General features: G+C 37.5%; 1 protein-coding gene across 1 annotated transcript in view; it reads right to left on the reverse strand.

Moving 5' to 3' along the window:
• kcnq1.2 (potassium voltage-gated channel, KQT-like subfamily, member 1.2) overlaps positions 1–14,514 on the reverse strand; it is a gene marked incomplete at its 5' end in the record, with an annotated part of 143,828 nt that extends 129,314 nt beyond the window's left edge. The window contains one exon of the mRNA XM_084396787.1: positions 14,105–14,514. Within this exon, the coding sequence (XP_084252913.1) occupies positions 14,105–14,514 (410 nt within the window). The remainder of the gene's footprint in view (positions 1–14,104) is intronic.
• Between the last annotated feature and the right edge of the window lie 410 nt (positions 14,515–14,924).

A 14,924-nucleotide genomic window follows, 5' to 3' on the forward strand; every position in this document is an offset into this window, starting at 1 on the left:
TTTCTCTTTAAAACTGCAGTGAACCAAAGACAGTCTCAAAAACACGGTTTGAAATCGCTGGTGTTTCTGACGTCACAAACTACCTTGTAACCAATCAGATCAACGTGTGATCGTCAACAAGTGGATCTCTGAGCTGCTGTGAGTGAGTGGAGGCGGGGCTCATTTGCATATTCATAGAACCCCATATACTAAATGAGGCAAGGGTGTCGAGTTACATTCAAGATATTTTAAGGCATGAAAAAAAAATTTTTTGGTGATCAAAGATGAGTTTTAAGGGCTAAAATGATTGACTGCAGGGGGACTTTAATTGGTTGATCTGTGTGCGTTTTTCGAGATTTTTGATTTTGCTATTTAAGAAATACTGCTGGATCTCGATCCTGCTTTCTTTTAATCCCTGCGTCGCCGTGTCAGAAGTCAATAATTCATTTATTTTTCTTCCAATCACTGCATTCTAATTAAGAAAAACTAGGGCTTTAAACCAACACTGACCCTAGACTGGAGCTGTGCATCTTCTGAAAGGTCTTGTTGTGTTTGACCTTCGGCCGCATGACCCTATACGCCCCAATAGTTGTTTCTCACAGGAGGATCATTGTCTCTATGTGCAGATGTCTAGCCTCTATCCAACGGTATGTTCCTGTCAATCCCATGGACCCCTGCAGACACATGCAGAGCTCTCGCCTTTAGCCAAATTAAATCCCAAATCCAAACCAGATTCCCAGTCCAAAACACAATAACATTTACCTCAGAGCCTAGCCTTAGACGAGCCGTTTTCAATCAACCTCCCGTTGCGTTAAGAAGTCAAGGCACATCGGCACCTAATAAAGGCGCGAGCTGGGGACAAACTCGGTCACTGGTTAAAAATAATACAAAAAAAAAGAAGGACTTTTTGAAAGGACATACTCTAGACCTGATTAAAACAAAACAGCTGGTGCATTACTGAGCCAGATCCCAAAATCAGCTCATTCATTAACTTCACTGCGCAACAAACAACCTACAATGTCACAAATCATACACAGTATAGCTACATTCGCTTAAATCAAATATCAGTTACCATCTTGTTTGGCTATATCCTGCTTCCTTTTGTGGGTATTTTTGCGTAACAAAAACACCAGGTTCAAAAAGACTTGTTTAAGGGGTTATGATATGAGAAATCAAAACTACCATTACAACTTCCTGCAAGCTTATATATAATAAAAAAAGCATTAATTTAATCAAGCGGCATATCTTTATATTATTGCAGAGATTGGGTTTGGGTCTGGGTCCATGGGACTGTTTCTGGGGGATGAGTCTGAGGGAAGAACAGGAGACAAGGGTAAGGAGAATGCAGAAGACAAAAGGTAGGTAAAATAAAACGTGAGCCCCCAGAAACAGTCCCATGGACCCAGCCTCAAACCCCATCTCTGCAATAATAATAATTAATAAACTACTTCTTCCTGCCTCTATGTATTAATGCTCATTGGTAGCCTAAATGGGTTCCATTCAGACCTTAACATAAGTGTTTTACTGTTTTACAAGATTCAACAAGACATTTTCACCTGGCTATACCCAATGTTTAGATCTGTTGTGGTATTTATGCAAATTAGCACATACGCAATTAGATTATGCACCGTTTGTCCATGTTAACAAACAATTGAAAAAAACTTGTAATACATTTTTTGTTTGTCTTGATGTAAGTAATCAACTCAGTAATTTTCATGGTGATATCTAAAGGTTAAAAATGTTACCCTATTCACGTGAGAAGAAGAATGAATAGGCGAATGAATAGGCTATATTTGGGTCTTTTTCGAAACTTTCCCCTAATGGGATTCTTCAGGGCTTTTTTTTTTCCTTACTCAGGACATATTGAGAATACAAAATCAGTTGAGTTTGCTTCTGTTGCAATTTGTTCAAGGTTGACCCCCATTTTGGCTTAAAATGACTGGACTGTAAGGTTGCAGCAGAGGGCCGATCGGTGTATCACTGCCGACCCATTTGACAGCGATTACGGCTTTCCGGTTGTCCAGGAAAAGCCGGTGATGGCCGTTTCCCAGAGGCATGGCAGAAGTCATGCTCCTCATATCTGAGATAAACTTCAGCTTAGCAAAGATAATAACACTCATTAGCAGGGTGATGTAGTGGATTATGCCAACATATACAGTACATTTGGCATACTGCAAAAAAAAAAAAAAAAAACCTTCTTAAAGGGACAGTTCATCCAAAAAAATGAAACTTCTGCCATCATTTACTCACCCTCTTGTCATTCCAAACTCGTATGACCTTCTTTCTTCAGTGCAGCACAAATATGAATAATACAAACCATGTGTTTACCCAAAGAAAGTAAGTCATATGGGTTTAAAAAAAAAAAAAAAAAAAAACACTCTCTGGTGCTCCTCATTTGAAGTTATTCCTCAAGTGTAACTTATTTTCAGTAAAAACTACATAATTTGTTCAATAATACTTTGGATTTAGTATTTTGAGGGAACTGTATGGTACTAATTAATATGTATGCAATAATTATGGTCCATTTGTTTCCATAATTCCATATTTACAATACAATCCAAACATTTATGTTCTATTTCTTCTTATTATTTTTCAATTAACCCCTTCATTGCTGTGTGCTTTTTTATGAATCATGGATAATTTGTAGATTGCACCCCACCCCCCCCCCTTTTTTTTTTCCATTAATTTCCATGGTGGTCACTTTTGATCCGTGAGAACTTTTTTTAGGACCATTTAACCTTTTTGAATCATGTCTATGATTTTGTTTAGTTTTTTATGTGTTCATATATCTAGTGCCACCAAAGTCACCAAGTGTCAAACCATTATGATTAAGTAAAAAACTAAATCAAAACATAAAATATTTCCTTCAAAAGAGCATCAGAGGGATAAATCAAGAAATATACTGAGAATCACTGAGAATAATAATAATAATATGCAAATGTCTCCATTTGTCTAGTGCGACCCGAAGCAACACAAACAAACCAAAATATCTGATTGTAAAAGCAGAGCTGTGAAGTCCAGCGGCTCATGAACATCACCTGACCCGGCTCTGACCAGAGATTACTTATTGATGCCAGGTGGTTTGAGGATCCTGACAGGGAAACAAGAGAACATGAATGTAATCCAGTCAACAGCTCAACTTAAGCATGAAATGGTACACTGGTCTCCGTACAACTCAGTTCGGTAAGTACAGACCGCACTAAATGCAAATAATCTGAGACAATTAAAGTGAGCAAAACCACCAGCCCTCCTCGCCAAATTCGTAGATCACCAATCATTATCGATGAAGCTAAAAACAACCAAAGCTATGTATATATATATGATATCTAACGGGATTTCACTGAAAAAAATTATTCCTGCATCTATAGCGGTCCAGCTGTCCGGAGTGGATTAAATCACCAATGGGTTATGATCTCAACTGGGACAAAATTATTAATCTCATGTTAACCTCAATTAATTCTCCTCTCAATGGGAAAACTATGGCCACAAAAAGAGGAAATAAATACCATATTCACAGACACATTAAAGTCGCATCAGTGTACAAGTCACATTTTATTATTACATTCGGAAAGAATGCAAAATACCGGTAAATAAAACAAAACATTTACTAACAAGTGTTTTAGTTCCCCTCACTCTACAACAAATCATTTGAAATGTAACGGTATTCATAAAAAACAGGAATTAAAAGTTTAAGTATTAAACAAACATAAATTATAGTGGCATTGGGTTCACGTACCTCTCATTCGGCACAAATTTGCACATATTTTGCGTGCTTGATGTTAATTGCATTATATAAGTTGCTTTTGAATACAAGTCGCAGCACGTTTCAGATGATTAAAAAAACGTGATTTTTATTCTGGAGAATAAATGGTTTAATGGTAGAATAGACCGTTGTATCATCAACCAGAACAGTTCAGTTCGAACAGTTTTCCTGAACACTCTGCACATCTGTCATTGGTCAGTCAAACAGTCAAAATAGTCCCGCCCCCAAACTCGCCCGCCATTGGTTAAGACAAAACTGCTGGGAAAGATGCTCAAAAAACCGAGCAATGTCTGATATGAGTTTATCAGAGGCGGACAGAGTACACAGCTTCATTACTTGAGTAAAAGTACAGATACCCCTTGCTAATTTTTATTCGAGTACAAGTAAAAGTATTACAGTCAGATGTCTACTTAAGTAAAAGTACTGAAGTAGAGTACAAGAGTACAAGAGTACATTTTCTAAATATTGCATTACTACTGCCACAGTGCTTACATTGGTAAACACAGCAAACACTTGAAGCGAAAACTATCATTAACTTGTTCAGAAAATTGAAATAGTCTGGTGAGGTGGGGCCACGGGTTGGCACATTCCCGGGATGGACCTGCTGCGTCTTCATCCATTGTTTCGTCCATGGTTTCGTCTCTTATCTAAATCTGACCATGGAGTTGACTTTGGCGGAAAGCTGAAGGTGACTGCTGATAGGCTGTCCCAATCAGTGGCGCCTGCACAATCCAATCACGTTTGAGAGGGAAACAACAAATTGAGGGTTTCTGAGATTTTTCTTTTTTCCTTTTTTTTTTAGAAGTAACGGGTACTCACGGTTATGGATAGAAATGTAGCGGAGTAAAGAGCAGCCGCGGCGCTACCATTGGGCCCGGGTGGGCCTGGGCCCACCCATTTTAGGTCCGTGCCCACCCATTTTCTACTATGGTTTTGTACGTTTCTTCATTCGGATCTATTTGCGATCCATTCCATTCTAAACAAACAACGCAGTTTACATGCTTCGTCCTTGTTACATTATTCATTAAGATAATAATTAATAACGCATAATTATCCGTGAACTTGATAAATGTTGCAGATATGTTTTACTATGCATGCAAACAAATGCCTTTCAACTTATGCGTGCAAAATTCAGAATAAAATGAATGTGCAGCAATTTGTACAAATAGAGAGTCTGTAGGCCTACTATATGTGTTGTAGCCATTAAATAAGCTCATTTAGTTTAATATTTGTTAAAATATTATAATGTTATTTTTTCATCTATGTTGATTATGAAAAGTGAACGCACGGCACGGCACCAGTAAGATAGGATGCGCAATATATCGAGAGATGTGGGTCAGACATGATTTTGACCACTTTTCGTTTTGTATAAATTGTATCTTAATTTTAATCATTTTTTTTATCAACCAATTGCCAATTGGATTTAATAAATAAGAAGAAAATATAGCAGACAATAAAATCATGGAGGCGCCCGCGCGCTCACTTGCATTGCTCGTGAACAGGAGCGCATCTCATCCTAACGTAACGAAACTCAACGTATGAAATATATCTTAAGAAAGCTTGAAATGTCTTTTTAACAATTTAAAACGAAAAGAAAAAGGCTACTCTCTGATTATGTAATCCAGGAGTGCGTTTCCCGAAAGCATCGTTATCCAACTACGATCGCAATGTCCATTGAACTCTATTGGTAACGACGGAACTTGCGACCATAGTTGGTCAACGATGCTTTCGGGAAACGCACTCCTGGATGTGCATTTCTCTCTATAGGCGCGTTCACTATATGGAGATGGCGATCGTCAACTTCATCTTTACAGCTGTTGTTGCTGTTAATAAACAAAAAATAATAGGCCTATCATTTTATTAAACAATAAATTAAATTAAATTGTAATTGTATTTTAAAAAGCAGCAAAAAAAATCAGTTTATTTTTTTTTATTTTTTTTTTACCTATGCTAATTACGCATTAAATTCAGGTCGGCTAGTGAGTCGCGGTCCTCAGTGCCGCAGAAAAGCGCTGAAACGGAGATGAAGGGGAACCCGGTTTTTTTTTTTTTTTTTTTTTTTTGGGCTTATTTTAACTGGCCCATCCAGTTTTCTGGAGGCCCACCTACAATCAAAATCCTGGCGCCGCTAGTGGTAAAGAGTACAATATTTGCCTCTCAAATGTACTTGAGTAAAGTCATGAGTACTCCCCAAAAATGATACTCGGGTAAAGTACAGATCCCTCAAAATTGTACTTAAGTACTGTACTCAAGTAAATGTACTCCGTTACTGTCCGACTCTGGAGTTTATAAATACTAAATTGGGATATGGAAACATATTTAACAACTCAAATGCACAAATTCACATTTAAGCTCTTAAAAATAAAGGTACCAAAAGGGGTTATTTTTCCGAAGCGATGCCATTGAAGAACCATTTTTGGTTCCACAAAAGAACTTTTTATAAGTGTGAGGAACATTTTAACCTTTTCCCAAAGATTCCATTTAGATTCCTTGATTTTTAAGAGTGTAAAGAGTCAGATCTAAATCCAGACTAACATTATAAGTGAACTTCAGGGAGTTTCCAGCCTATTGGCTGTATTTAAGATTCATTAATTGTTTATTTTACCCTTTTGGGCGCCTCACATGTTCAAGCAACAGGATATGCTAAGTAAATTTGCTTTCTGAAATCGTTACGACCGGAGATGATCCTATAGCTCTCCATCCCCCTTCTCTCGGCCCATAAGGATCAATGATGAAGCTTATCCGGGCTGAGCTGCACGAGTCTCTGATAGTCCCATCATAACTAAGCTGATCACTGAGCTGTAATTGAAATACAGACAGATCAGACAGATCTTAAAGAACAGAGGTCAGGATGTCTGAGGAGAACGAAATGTGCATATTTTGTTTCTCATTAAATATTCACTTTCAGTCACATTAAATACATCACATTACATTACAGAAGAAGCCAAATGTATTGTGAAGACTGTTGCATGTTGATGTTTACTGAGTCTCATTGTGGCATGTTTGTGTCTGTCTGCAAATGTGGATCATTGCGTAAGATTCATCAGAGGCACTTGGCCATGTGCAAATCTCCCATAATGCAACAGTGCTCTCTGTTTTTATCTTCCGCACTTTTTACAAATTATAGCCTTCGGCACAAACAGGAATACGTTTGGAAATATGAAGGCCAAGCAATGATGCAGCCAGCAGGAAAAAATTATTCAATATCGCACTCTTTTTTCCTCAGAGACAACAGATTAAACAGAGATACGACATATTATAGTTATTATAGTTAACTAAAACTATAAAAAAAATTAATTAAAAAAATTTAATTAAACAATAAAAAAATTACATTAAATTTATTAAATAAAAACTAAAATACATTTCATTTAGTTTAACTTCATTATTGTAAACTAAACCAAAACAAAAACTCTTTTGTTAGTTGTAATAAAGCTGAAATAAAATAAATATTAGTTTAAAAACGTAAACCAAACGAAAATTTTAAATGTTGCCTTGGCAACTAAAGTTTAAGTTAAGTCATTAAGATTACTAACAAGAAATGAATAAAAACTAAAAATGAATACTGAAATAAAAATAAATTAAACCTAAAAAGTATTTTTTTTTAAATGACAAAAGCACATAAAAAAAGATAATAATTTATTAAATGAAATTTATTAAACACAAAATTAAAATAAATTAAATTAAATACATTTCATTTAGTTTAACTTGCATAACTAAAATGTATTAGTATAACATATATATAAAAACAATAAAAATGACAAAAACAACTAAATTCTAAAACTTTAACTGAATATTTAAATGTAAAATGCAAATTATACAAATAAAAACGAATTCAAAATATTAATAAAAACTATAATAATATAGTTAATATAGTGACCGTAAAATAACGCTGATTCTCAGATGTTTCTCCGGAGAAGAAATAAAAAACAGTAAGAGTTTGCGATCAAAAGTCTAAGCTCTCAATGTGAACTCAAACATGTCTCATCTTCTAAGCAGCTTTCCACATTTCCTTAAAAGCTCTAACAAAAAAAAAAAAAAAGTTTTAATTTCTCCCAAGTAATTTCAAAAGAAAAAGTCAAACCTGAAACCTCAATGTAACATAACTGCGAACTGAGCAATGAAAGAGCAATTCCTGAGCAATAAAAATGTTTACAATACAGTCCATGTACAGTAATAGATCCCAGTAGTCCGAGTCTCATTTCAAAACCCAGACAGGATTTCTTTTTAAACAATGTCCTGGCACAAAATCTCCTTTCCATGGCCACCTGAGGACCCAGACAGGTCATTAGTCTGTCAGAACGGATGCGTTCAGAGCTTTCTGTGTCCAGATCGGCCGGAGAACAACCTGGCATCGATAACCATCGGCAAGTAAGAGTTAGTTAAAGGAGCGGCACAGAATATCAGTCAGTGGGGTTTAATTTAGTAAGAGGCTGAGATCAGGTTCACCACTGCAACTCTAGATACTCAGTTACACAGAGAGAGAGAGAGAGAGAGAGAGAGAGAGAGAGAGAGGTTATCAGACCACCAAAGCAAACAGCACTGAAGGAAGGCAAGCCGCCAGAGAGTTTCCATCGCTGTGTCATGACATGCTTGTGCGATAAGCTCAAGAAAAATACTAATACGTGCCAAACGCGCTGGGCAGAGCGCCACATCTGAACATTCATTATTCTCCTGATTTTGGAATTCATTCATTGAGAAAGTGGGTCAGACACAAAAAGTTCTTAAAGGGATAGTTCACCTAGAAATGAAAAAAAAAAATCATTATTTAAAGGAGAACTCCGGTCAATTTTAACATTGAGCTCATTTTTTTGTACATTTGGAGTGCTGTCAATACAGAGAACAACCACACAAATCGGTGTTGCCTACACAGAGTTATTCTATTTTTAAAATTTGCACCCTGTTGACTTCAATGGGGCAAGTTTTAAACCTGCTTTTAGCCTCTTAACATCCTTGATGTGTCATTACAAGTGCACAGGTCATGTGAGTGATTCCTTCAGAGTGAACACGGGTGAATCTGACTGCAGTAGATGTGAAAGATATGAATAAAAATTATGTTATTTAAGCCAGCGCAAATACCTGTGTTTACATCCTGTTTTCGGTTGAAGTCCAAAGTAGTCGATTGCCGAGTTCACGCGCATAGGTTTAGTTACCTATACATTTATGGTTATCATTATAGTTACCGTTCCTTGCTGTGAACGGGCCTATATTATTGTAAACTAAGCTAAAACTCTTTTTGCTAACTGATATAAAGCTGAAATAAAATGATTATTATTGAAAAAACATGATGCCACAGCTTTGGCTATTTGCCGATACCGATGTCAATCCGATATTTTTATTTTATTCTTGAACTAATACTACTAATAATAAAATATATGGAAGCACTTTGCTCAGTTAGCCACATAAAAACATCTCACTCAAATGGAGAACAAATACTTCTCCAGTATATAGTCCACAACAACAGCTGATAATGAAAGACTGACACCCTTTATTCAAAAGACCTTGAGATATGTTTGGTAACCTGAATGAATTTAAAAATAATTTGCTATATTTCAAATCAATATATTTGTTTCCTTCAAATTTTAATTAACTTTAACGTTATTCTCATCTGAATTATAAATAATTTATTTCTGTATAAAATAATACTACCATTAAAAACACAATTTTCTTTTTTAATCAATGTAGAATGTGTAACTTCAAAATAAACAGATTAGTGCTCTGTTTTAGGCCAAGAAATGAAAACCAATGCAATATGATGAATGTCCAAAAGATGAGATAATTTTTGCTTTTAAACAGCGTGTGTGTGTGTGTGTGTGTGTGTGTGTGTGTGTGTGTGTGTGACGCGTGTGTGTGTGTGTGTGTGTGTGTGTGTGTGTGTGTGACGTGTGTGTGTGTGTGTCGTGTGTGTGTGTGTGTGTGTGTGTGTGTGTGTGTGTGTGTGTGTGTGTGTGTGTGATTTTGGTTGGGTGACAGTTGTAGGTTACAGTTTGACAAGAGTTTACAGTTTGACAAAAGCACAATGTTGTGTTTTACACAAATTTAAGTAGGCTAAACACTTTTTGCAGTTTTAAAGATGTCCTGTATGAACAAAATGGCGTATGAGTATGTTTTTTATGTTTCCACTGTTCGATCGCGCCCGTGCCTCTCTCTCTCTCTCTGACACACACACACACACACACACACATTCCAGCACTGCAATCTTGACATCGCAGCCTGTTCATTTTGCTGCGTTCACACCAAACGCGAATAGAGCGTCAAATTCGCGTCTATCGCGTCTAGTTTGATCCTTGAACAGTTTGAATCCATTCGCGCGTATAATGATAAAGCGAGCGTTTGAAGTGAAATAGACGTGGGGCTACAGATTAGGTGTCCCTAAAGAACCCGCATATGTCTATGCGCGTATCTAACAGTAGTTCCGCATTACATTAATTAATGTGCACGCAAGTTTTATTTATTTTTATACCGTGTATTCTCCGTGTAAATCCATGCACCGAACCGTGACGCACATACATAACGTACGTTCAATACAAATACACGTACCGTTCCACCCCTAATAGGTATCGGATATATTTTTTTCTCCCCTCCGATATCCGATCTAGCGTTCTGGGCCAGTATCGGCACGATACCGATGCCGTGGATCGGATTGGGACATCCCTAATTATTATTATTAGAAAAACTAAAAGTGAAATAAAAATAAATGAAACTTGAGATGCACTGATATCGGCCAATAATCGGTATCGGCAGATAAAAGCAATTATATTCACTATCGGCATCTATCTAACATTATAGTAATGCACCAAATGGGAGGGTTCCCTTCCCTGTATAGTTTGCAGCATTATTTGGGAGAGATTTTTTTCCTTAAGAAAATCAAACTATAGGTAGATTTCATTCCGAATAATCGGCAATCAGTATCGGCTGAGAAATTTAGTATCGGTGCATCTCTAATGGCGCTTTTCCACTGCATGGTACAGTACGGCTCGGTTCGGTACGGCTCACTTATGGCGCATTTCCACTGCATGGTACGGTACGGTACGGCTCGTTTCGGCTCGCTTTAAATGGTACCACCTCTGTTGAGGTTCCAAGTAGAGGTCGACCGATTCATCGGCCGGCCGATTGATCGGCCGATTTTTTGCATTTTTAACATAATCGGCATCGGCCAATATCCAAGTGTATAAAGCCGATTATTAGGCAGGCGCATCTGTGGGCAGCCTAGTGTTGTTGTTGTGGAACACGCGTTCGACGCACGCCGCGCCTAGAGTCATTCTCCAGCAGAGTGAGCAGACCTCATCCAGTGCTTAAGGAAGGAGCTAAGTTCCTTGGAGAACACTCTTTTATATTTAATTAAAAACTTTTGATATGTTACTGCCAACTTAGAGAAAAAACATGAATAGGCGACATGACGTTTGGCTACTTTGAAATTGATAGCGTAGTTGAGGTTGCATTAGCACAGCAGAAGGGTTGTTATCATGTCACAATAAGTAAGCAAATATTTACAGACAGTGAATCTGAGACTTTTATTTGTTCTGTTTGTGTGTCTTATATTTGAAAGGGTTGTCACTCAATGCAGAGAAATAAGTAATAAAAAAAGAGACCAACTATATAGTGAAGGACTGGCTTTGCTTTACTAGCGTCGTTGTCGCTAGGGTTGGGTAACGTTAGCTACAGATAGACCCGGAGCTAATACGGCACTGGTGCCTTAACGACCGTTATTTACCGGACCGAATATCAACAGTGCAAACGCGCGCGCGTGTGTGTGTGTGAGGCGCGGGCGCGATCGAACAGTGGAAACATAAAAACATACTCTGTCATTTTGTTTATCAGGACATCATTCAAACTGCAAAGTGTTTAAGTTACTGTTAATTAAAATGTTAAGGAAAACAAATATATTAATCTGAAATTAGTAGCAAATTAATTTTCAATTCATTCAGGTACAATTACCAAACATATCTCAAGTTCTTTTTGTCTTTTGTACAAGTGCAGATTGGTAAAGTGTTCAATAAATGTTTTTGTTGAGAAATTTTGTCTATCTTAAGTAATTATTTGTGTTACATTTTATCTTTCAAATAGAGGTTAAAAACAAGCACATAATCGGCCAAAATAAATCGGCAGCATTAATCGGCCATCGGCCGACCCGGATTTCAAAAGATCGGCATCGGCATCGGCCTGAAAAAAACCATATCGGTCGACCTCTAGTTCCAAGCGTACCGTACCGATACTAAAATGTGACGTGAACTTCAAAAAAAGAAATGGCTGAATCGCGGTCAGTGGACGAGGTGCAGACGTTCCTCTCGTTGGTTGCCGAGGAGTGGATGGGGAAACACGGAATGAAAAATTCGCATTTAATATGATGATGTCATGGCAGTAGAGTAGAGACGGCAATAACGATCAGTCCCACCCACTTTGAAGCGGTACTAACTGCAGTGGAAAAGCAACTGAGCTAAAGCGAACCGAACCGTGCCGTACCGAGTCGAGTCGTACCACGCAGTGGAAAAGCGAAGCGAGCCGAACCGTTCCGCGCCAAGTCGAACCGTACCGAGCCGAACCGAGCCGTACCATGCAGTGGAAAAGCGCCATAAATAAAACCTAAATAGTAAGATTTAAAAAATAATAATAAAAATGACAAAAGAATAACATAATAAAAATGACTAAAAATAAAATAAAAAAAATATAAATGGGGGGGGGGGTATGTTTGTTTATGTTTGTTAACTTTTGTTGTTCTTGTAAAAGTTATTAAAACAATATTGAGAAAGTTAATTCTAAATATGAATGAAAACTATAATTGTATAGAAATCATACTCAAATTAAATAACACTGGTACTGAAACCACATCAACGTCTAAGGCAACCAACCAACCCTAGCATAGTGAGTTTTGCACTAAAGAAACAAAAAAGCACCATAAAAGTATCATATGGACAGTCTATATGCGAGATCTTCCCATTTTTCTGAACTCATGATAGATTTGTGTAGGAATAGAATGAATCTCAAGTCATTATTAACTGAAAATCTGCCATAATATCATGAGGGTGAGTAAATGATAATCAGGTTTCAACACTGCTGTCATGTCCTAATGCACTCATTGGCTAAACTAGCTCACATTTCATGGTTATTTAACGCTAAAATCAGCCATTTTCTCGTACACGCTGTCATTAAATCACTTTGAGGCCAATAAAAAGTGATGCTTTCTCTATCGAGGTAAAGGTGAGTCTGGTGTCTGAGTTTGCAGTGTATCACAGAGACACAGAGGATCAGGTTGAGCTGTTTCAGGTGCTGGGACACAGAGAGGACTCTCCTTTAGTTACTGAGATCCACACGGCATCAGCTGTGATTAACACACGGCTCATGTACAGCATCCAGAACACGTTAGGAGTTTGTTCAAATCACTCCCCTAAGGCTGTGTGTACACTGGCACAAAACAGGTTTGGCACACAGATTTTTTACTCACATTTAACAGAGATTGGAAAAGCACATTTTTGGAGATATCAACCTCAAATTTGGAACACAGCTCGTTTAGATTTATGGCTTTGATTTTCTCACAGTTTTAGAGTAAAACATGTTTTGAAAATAAAAATATATAATTCATATACAATTTTAAAAAATCATAAAAATAAACTTAAACTTCTATAACTTTTAACTTTTTTTTAAAACTTTTTTTCAGCAATAATCTGCCAAGTATCTTTAATTAAAAAGAGACCAAATATAAGTCAGTGCTCCAAAGCATTTAAGATTTACGGAAACTTCATTTTCAGGTCCATGCTCAAAAAGTGTTTAACCGGTACGAAATGGATCACAACTAATTCCATAAACATAATTTAGTACCATAAAATCCCCTACAAATACAAAACATTACATAAAATAATATTATCAATCTAAAATATAGTACATTCATTTTAATTGAAAAAATTTATAATTTTTGACCAACACGCAAGCAGAGTTAAACTCCTATTGATAAAAACCCTATTGACCCAATCAAACTTTTCATATCTACAAAAACTCGCTAGCAAAATGCACACGTTAGTATGATAAAGGTATGATTAAAAACTAGGGCTGTGAAACGATTAATCGCATCCAAAATAAAAGTTTGTGTTTGCATAATATATCTGTGTGTACTGTGTATAATTATTTTGTATATAATACACACACATGCATGTAAATATTCAAGAAAAATGCGTTATTTATATATAAAATATTTATATATAGTATATATTTTTTAAATATATGCATGCATGTGTATGTATTTATTTATATATACAGTAAAAACTTTTATTTTGGATGCGATTCATCGTTTCACAGCCCTACTAAAAACCCTATTAAGCCTCATATGTGCAAATGCTACGTTCAGGTGAGTAGAAACGAGCAGGTACTCACACGAGGAAGTGATACATGAAGCACCTCAGGCCGGCGGGTCTCTCTAGGAAGTTGTACACATCGCCCTGCATGCTAGTCTTGGTACGGTAGGGGCTGTGCGTGAAGCGGGCGTTGGGGACGTTGGAGATGGAGACGCGCTTGCTGTGCGCCGTTGGATCCTTTGTGAAGCCACCCGGAGCGACGGATGCGCTTGATCCATTATTCACCGCGGGCTCCGGTTCCAGTGAAACAGGAGAGCGGGACGCGCTGGACGCTGCTGCCTCCTCCAGGCTGTGGATCGAGCTCTGCACCGGGAACTCCTGGCCGTTGTGGCCGAAGGTCTTCAGCTTGATGCTGTTGCTGGAGGTGGACCATCCGAACGTGCGGCCACGGGACAAAAGAGGGGTTGTGCGGCCCAGTCTCTCCCCCATGGTGGGGATGCGTCCCGTGGGATGGTGTTCCAGTGGGTTCCTTTGGGTACAACTTCTCAGAATTGATGAATCTGTCACAGTAAGCCAATGCGATCTATATCTGCCATGCCACCAATCCTGTGAAGCGAGAACAAATGGGGAAAGCATTAAAGTCCAACTCTAGTCAGTAATTGTATCCTTTAAAACTCATCTTTGATTATCAAATTGACATATTTAAAAGTTTTTTTCCATGGCTTGAATGTAACTCTACACCCTTGCCTCATTTAGTATACTTGGTTCTATGAATATGCAAATGAGCCCCGCCTCCACTCACTCACTCAGCTCAGAGATCCACTGGTTGACGATCACATGTTGATCTGATTGGTTACAAGGTAGTTTGTGACGTCAGAAACACCAGCGATTTCAAAGCG

Source organism: Rutilus rutilus, assembly GCF_951802725.1.
Source record: "Rutilus rutilus genome assembly, chromosome: 23".
Lineage (NCBI taxonomy): Eukaryota > Metazoa > Chordata > Actinopteri > Cypriniformes > Leuciscidae > Rutilus > Rutilus rutilus.